This window comes from Myotis brandtii, unplaced genomic scaffold (assembly GCF_000412655.1).
Source record: "Myotis brandtii unplaced genomic scaffold, ASM41265v1 scaffold236, whole genome shotgun sequence".
Lineage (NCBI taxonomy): Eukaryota > Metazoa > Chordata > Mammalia > Chiroptera > Vespertilionidae > Myotis > Myotis brandtii.
The window spans coordinates 1,419,249-1,425,733 of record NW_005358901.1 but is presented as its reverse complement, the minus strand read 5'-3'; the positions used below and the strand labels follow the sequence as shown (position 1 = coordinate 1,425,733).

The 6,485-nt window shown below is 58.0% G+C and overlaps 2 protein-coding genes across 2 annotated transcripts in view; one reads left to right on the top strand and one right to left on the bottom strand.

Annotated features, from left to right (window-relative positions):
• NDUFS7 (NADH dehydrogenase (ubiquinone) Fe-S protein 7, 20kDa (NADH-coenzyme Q reductase)) overlaps nucleotides 1–1,422 on the top strand; it is a 9,562-nt gene extending 8,140 nt beyond the window's left edge. The window contains exon 8 of the mRNA XM_005866683.2: nucleotides 1,250–1,422. Coding sequence (XP_005866745.1) covers nucleotides 1,250–1,347 — 98 coding nt within the window. The 3' untranslated portion in view covers nucleotides 1,348–1,422. The remainder of the gene's footprint in view (nucleotides 1–1,249) is intronic.
• A 784-nt stretch (nucleotides 1,423–2,206) lies between these two features.
• On the bottom strand, nucleotides 2,207–5,403 carry GAMT (guanidinoacetate N-methyltransferase). The gene is made up of 6 exons (XM_005866682.2): nucleotides 5,129–5,403; nucleotides 4,096–4,241; nucleotides 3,872–3,935; nucleotides 3,473–3,540; nucleotides 3,225–3,335; nucleotides 2,207–2,687 (listed from the first exon to the last, which is right to left on the bottom strand). The coding sequence occupies exons 1-6, from the start codon at nucleotides 5,394–5,396 to the stop codon at nucleotides 2,547–2,549; spliced, it is 798 nt and encodes a 265-aa protein (XP_005866744.1). The 5' UTR covers nucleotides 5,397–5,403; the 3' UTR covers nucleotides 2,207–2,546.
• Between the last annotated feature and the right edge of the window lie 1,082 nt (nucleotides 5,404–6,485).

The window sequence follows — 6,485 nt, the reverse complement described above, 5'->3', positions numbered from 1 at the left end:
CATAGCTTGCTGCCCTGCCCCCTCCTGTAGCTCTCTGCTGCCTCGCTGCCCCACCCTCCTGCTGATCCGTGATCCAGTTGTTAAGCGGTCGGTTACGCTTCACAGGGTAACAGCCATTTGCATATTACATCTTTATTATATAGGATATTTTTGTTGATTTCAGAGAGGAAGGGAGGAGAGAGAGATAGAAACATCAATGATGAGAAAGAATCATTGATTGGCTGCCTCTGGCACGCCCCACACTGGAAATCGAGCCCGCAACTGGGGCATGTGCCCTGACTGGGAATCGAACCATGATCTCCTGGTTCACAGGTTGATGCTCAATCACTGAGCCAGACCAGCTGGGCTGCAAATATTGAGTGCATTTTCTAGGCCTGGGCCTGGCTTGGGCAGCACTGGGCCCTAGAAAGGTCCCATCACCAGACCAGGCCCTGGGGAACCCCCAGGTTGGGGGGGATGGAGCCTGACACAGACGTGCCCCACCCCACCTATTGTGTAAGACTTTGAAAGATGCATAGAAGTCTATCCTGCAGGCTTGTTAACCTTGACCAGGAGCCAGACCCTTGGTCAGTCACTGCTTGTTTGACCCATGACCTCAGGCAAATCTCTCCAAGCCTCAGTTTCCCCATCTATCAAATGGCCATTGTGATCCTACTGTCAGGCACTGAGCACCCCAGAGTCAGCTGGAAGTAAATGACTGTGACAGTTCTTCATCCAGCCTCCCGAGGTGGCGGGCCTGTCAGGTCCTGGCATGTCCTCCAGGTGGCAAAGTGTCTCTCTGCTTCTTCCACCTGAGACACTCGGGATGGAGACTGTGAGGACTATTTCTCTGGGAGTTTCCTTCTCAGTCTGTGAGCCGCCCCGCCCTGCCCACCTTGCTGGCTACTTCCAGTGATGGGCCAAACTATCCACCCCCTTCCTGCATTCTTTGGATGCTGGGGTGAGGGTCCTCGGCCCTCCCCACCATGGGAAGGCGTCAACCAGCCCTTAGCCCACCTGCAGCTCCCAGGTCACTCTTCCTAGGGCCCTGGGTAGCCCAGGCCTTTCTGCTCCATGTGGCCGGTAGTTGCTGCCCCCAGCCGGACCCTTTGACCTTCCTTCCGTTTCATGTGCCCTTTGCCAGGCAGCAGGGAGAGGGGTGGTGCCCCAGTAGGGCCCAGATCCAGTCACTGGTCAAGGGCTCCTGGCAGAGCCAGAGCTGTGGGCCCCCTCCCCATGGGCAGACACTGAGGCAAGGTCCCGCCCCCAGGCTGCCCACCTACCGCCGAGGCCCTACTCTATGGCATCCTGCAGCTGCAGAAGAAAATCAAGCGAGAGAAGAGACTCAAGATCTGGTACCGAAGGTAGTGCCGCCCGACTGCCACCCTGTATCCTCTTCGTTATCCTGAGAGATGGTCAATAAACCTGAGAAACCCACTGGCATGGAAGCCTGCCTTCAGTGTGTATGGGCAGGGGGTCCTGGGAAGTAGAGGTGCCCACAGGGCAGAGTACCCCTTGTGCTGGGTGTAGGTGGGTGAGTGCTTCCTTGGTCAGGGTCAGTCCTTAGAGATGCTGAGGCCCTGGAGGCAGGTGGCTCGGTCCATATCAGCCCCTCTTCGGGGCCTTACACCTCGTCTCCTAAGGCCCCACCGTGAGGAAGGAGAACCCAGAGCATCCCCTGGAGCCAGGTGGGGGCTCGGCTGCCTCTGCACTGAGACTGAAGGGGATGTTGAGTCAGAGGAAACGAGACAGTGGGAGAGTGTCAGGCCTCAGCAAATGACACTGCACTTCACGAGTGGCTGAGGGACCTGTGAGTCCAGATGTAAAAATGTTGCTTTATTTTGAAGTTCAGCCTGACTTGGTGGGACCAGAAAATCCTCCTCAGTAGCCTGAGGACCTGGGCCTAGAGCTGCTACCCTCCTTGCAGTCCTGACCTAGTTCTGGACCCCAAGTGCCAAGCACAGGGAAGGGAGGGGCAACCGCCCTGGATGGCTGAGGGACAGGACCACAGGTGATTGATTGGTGATGTCTCCTTTGGGCAGGATTGGGTTCACTGACTTGTACACAAGAGCATATAGCTCACGGATCAGCAGATGCTCCTCATCATATAGCTTGCCCACTGAAAGTCCAATAACAGATTGCTTTTTTTAAAATACGTTTTTATTGATTTTAGAGAAAGGGGGAGATAGAAATAGAAACATTGATGAGAAACACCCCTCCGCTGGCTTGCACACCCCCTACTGGGGTTTGAGCCCACAACCCGGGCATGTGTCCTAACCAGGAATCTTGGTGCATGGGACACTCCAATTGATTGACACAAGCCGTGCAACAAATTTTTCTTTTTGGAGGAGTGAGAGCACACTTTTGCAATGTGTGCTGATTGGCCAGCCTAGTGTTACATTTATTTCATCCCTGTGACCCCAGAAGAAGGCTGATACTGGTACTCTTGCAGAGGTTAGGGAAGGTAGCTGGGGTCTTACAGCTGGTGCTGCTTCAACTAGAAGCTGGGCTGAAGCCAGAGCCTGAGCTCCTGGCCACGAAGGCACTCAGAGGGTGGTGCACCAGACCTAGTGCTTGGTGACCAGGGGTGTGATCATCTGTGGAAAGGCATAGTAGCGGCAGTCAGCAGGCGGGACCAGCTCCATCACCTGTGTGTGGATGTTCTCCCGGCGGAAGCCCGACTCCAGCAGCGCCGGCACTTGTGTCTCCTGAGACAGGGAAGCGCCAGGTTATGTCCAGGCTCTGAGGACTCACACACGCACACCAGGTGCCTACCCTTCTTTGCACAGCATTGTTAGTGCCAAGGCCCCAGGGCTGCAGTAGCCTCTACCCCAGGCCCAAATGCTGAGACAACATGGGAGCCCAGGTCTGAGTGGCAGTCTCCAGGTGTCTAAACTCAGGCAGCAGCTTCCTGGCTGTCACAGGCCATCACCAGGCTGCCCAACTGCTCCCCTAGCAAGCAGAGGCAGAGTTTGGTCAAAGGCCCTGCACTAACAGGGGCACCCTGGGTAGAGGAAGGCCTAAGTGAGGAGTATGGGGCCTGTCAGCCAGGTGGAGAGCTTGGGTTGAGTCCTATATCCCAAGGGCACTGGGGAGTACCTTGCCTGATTTCCACACAGAGCACACAATCCACCTAAGAGCAGTCCGGAAGCAAGGGACCTTCCCAGTCCAAGGTGACTGCAGCTGCCTCCCCAACCTGCCCGGGGTGGGTGGGGGAAGGGAGGCGGGGAGCTAGGCTGCTGCACCTCAAACATGGTACTGATGTTGGAGTACTTGGACTTCATCAGTTCCCCCCAGGAGGTGAGGTTGCAGTAGGTGAGGATGCCCCCAGGCTTCAGCAGGCGAAAAGCATGGCCCTGAGAGGGGGACAGAGGTGGGGAGGAAGATCAGAGAACCAAGTGGAAGGAGGGGCGCCCTGTGGGTGGCAGATGCCCCCACCCAGCTGAACTCCCGTGCTGGTGGCTGCAGACCCTATCCCTCCGTGAGGTCCTACCCTGATGAAATTGAACTGGTGCGTGTGCCAGGTTTCCTCAGACAGCGGATACGTGTCGTACAGGATCCCTGCGTGGGAGGATGGAAGTCACATGGTCAGAGCCAGGGGCAGCCACACCAGGACAATGGCTCCACACGAAGGTGGAACTTGAACATGGCCCAGGAACCCCAGCAGCCATACCCCAAGTTCACTATGCTGCCACCACCTCTAGGTATCGTGCAATTCAGCGATTCCTTTAGGTATCCTGCCGAGTGTCAGGTCTGTGTGTCTGTGCCCCCTTCCCAGACTCAGTTGGCCCAGTGACATGTCAGCCCCTGTGTTCTTTAAAAGGTCCCTCAGCAAGTGAGGAGGAGATTCAGGCAGAGGCTCCCCCTCACCCAGTACCCAGAGTCCCCTCACCATCAAAGTGACCATCTGGTAGGGTGGGTGCCACCTCTTCCCACAGGCCTTTCAGGGGAACCACCTTGAGGTAGGGGAGAAAAAGAAGGCTGAGGATCAGAGGGATCCCCAGGACTTCTCCACTGTAAGAAGGAGGGCAGAGGAACTCCCACGGAGGATACTCCCCCCATCCCATGCCCAAGACGCCCCAGGAGTGGGAGGGGGCCTGCAGGCAGAGGTAGCACCTTGTGTGGCTGCCGCTGGGCCCAGTCCTGGAGCCGCTGGAAGACACCGTCGTTGCACTCAATGATCCAGTGCTCATCGATGGCAGCTTCCTGCACCTTGGTTGCTGCGATGGCCATGCCAAAGCCCACCTCCAGGACCCGGCCCCCTGGACACAGAAAGGGCGGGGGCTGGGGAGACTATCTAGACGAGGAGGCTCAGGGGCAGCGCCTTGGCACAGAGAAACTAGGGCAGGAGGGCACAGCAGACATAGGGACACAGTGGCCCTGAGAGGGAACAGTGTGGGCCCTGGCCAGCGGCCAAAAAGGGATGACCTGCCAGGGAGGCAGCAGAGCAGCTTTTGGGTCGGGTATTTGCGGGGGGAGGAGTCAAAGCCTGGACTTTGAGCCTGATTCTGGCTGTGTGCACCAGTGGCACTGATGGCATGCCGCTGGTGCAGCTTATCTTTTGGTTACTTTTCTCTCCCCCTCCCACCGTCCCCACAGTGAAGTTCACAAGAGAAGGGCAAGGGAGGACGAGGATACCAGGCCAGGGCCTGGAACAATTGGGGTAGGGGTGGGGGGTGGTACCCACTGCACTACAGCCAGAGGCCTACAGGCCACGAGCCCAGCCCTTGGGGGACCTGAGCACTCTTAGGGCCCTGACACCGGAGGGCAGGGTCACCCCGTCACAGCTGTCTCCCAGCCTCAGCTTTCCCAGAGCTATTCTTAGCTGGGGCGGGTGGGGTGTCCAGTCCAAGGACGCTCCCCACGTGCGTCTGGGCAGCGACCTCCGCCAGGCCCTCTGTTCCTGATCTCAGGGGGGTGGGGGGGCCGGCACCCCATTTCTCCTGGAGAGGAAGTTCTCGATACTTAGGGGACGCCTATTGGGTGCATGCCCCGTGCCTGTAGCACCCCTTTTAGTTCCCCATTGTCGTCCCCCAGTAGCAGCCCCATTCTCCAGGCTAGGAAAGAGGCAAGGAGAGGCTCCGATGCGCATCAGCCAGAGAGCTGGCTGGCATGGGCCTGGTCACCCTCGGCCCGGACGCAGAGCTACCTCTGGAGGCGGCGGCGGCCGCCAACGCGTGCATGTAGGGAGTCTCCCAGCGCTCCATCACTGGCTTGCCCAGGATCTGCAGGTGCATGTCCGATGCGTCGTAGGACGCGGGCGCCGCCAGCCACGCAGGCCTGCAGTTCTCTCCAGGCACGAAGATGGGGGTCGCGGCGGGGGCGCTCATATTGCAGGCGGACGGGCAATCCTGACTCTGCTCGCGAGGCGAAGGGTTGGTCCCTGCAGAGCCTTCTGGGCCGGAGGGTGTGACCATGACTGGCGGGGGCGTGGCCGAGGGCGTGAGGTGTCGAGGACCCGCCTGGAACCCGTGAGCGGACTGCACTGCGCGAAGACTCCAGTGCCCTCTAGCGGCCGTAGAGCAGAAGACGGCTTCACATGGGTCGGGCCCCGCTCTTCGCTGAACCTCCAGCGCCTGCTGGCGAACTAGGCACAGCACCTGAGAGCCCTCAAGGTCTGTAGCCTCGCCTTTTCACTCTCCTGTCTCAATTTCCTCATCTGTCACTGCCGCAGAAAAGCCCCCTTTCCTTGCTGGGGTGGGAGGATCTAATGATTTTCCTGGCGCTGTTGGAAGTGCTTTAGGTATTTTTAAAAAACCATTCAGCCCTAGCCGGTTTGGCTCAGTGGATAGAGCGTCGGCCTGCAGACTGAAAGGTCGCAGGTTCGATTCCGGTCAAGGGCATGTACCTTGGTTGCAGGCACATCCCCAGCAGGGGGTGTGCAGGAGGCAGCTGATCGATGTTTCTAACTCTATCCCTCTCCTTTCCTCTCTGTAAAAAATCAATAAAATATTTTTTTAAATCATTCAATCTTCAGAGATGTCGCAGTGGGTTTTTATTGTCTTCATGTCACAGATGGGTAAACTGAGGCACCGAGAGGCACAGCCAGCAGTCTCATGGCCATGGATGTGGGTGGGTGAGGACTCAGGATTAGAACCCTGAGAGTCCCCACTTCGACCACATGCCGAGCTGCCTCTCCTCTTTCAGGAGCTCACTTCACATCCCCATAAGCTGGTGGTCACCCAGGATCCTGATGGGGGCGCTCACCATGCAGAGGCTTGCAGTTCTGGGGACCCAAATGTGATCCCAGCAGCCTGCTGTCCCTTACACCCAGGAAGTTGGATAGTGCAGCCCTGCCGGGACATGGGATTGAGGCCTTGTCCCAGGCCAGGGCAGCCCCTTGAAGTCAGCTGCATCTTCTGCCTGCCTGCCTGGGACCTACCCACAAGCACTGGCCTCCAGGCTCTGTAATGTGGCTTCCCTTTTCCAATTCTTTGCACATCAGGCCATGAGCCCTAAACACTCCATTCCTGCCTTCCCACTGAAAAACTGAGGCCCAGAGGCGC

Coding starts and splice junctions, on each gene's coding strand:
- GAMT (XM_005866682.2), bottom strand. CDS start 5,396: ATGGTCACACCCTCCGGCCCAGAAGGCTCTGCAGGGACCAACCCTTCG. Junction 3,936..4,095: donor CCCAGCGGCAGCCACACAAG/GTGCTACCTCTG, acceptor CCCTACCTCAAG/GTGGTTCCCCTGAAAGGCCT. Junction 2,688..3,224: donor ACATCAGTACCATGTTTGAG/GTGCAGCAGCCT, acceptor TCCCTGTCTCAG/GAGACACAAGTGCCGGCGCT.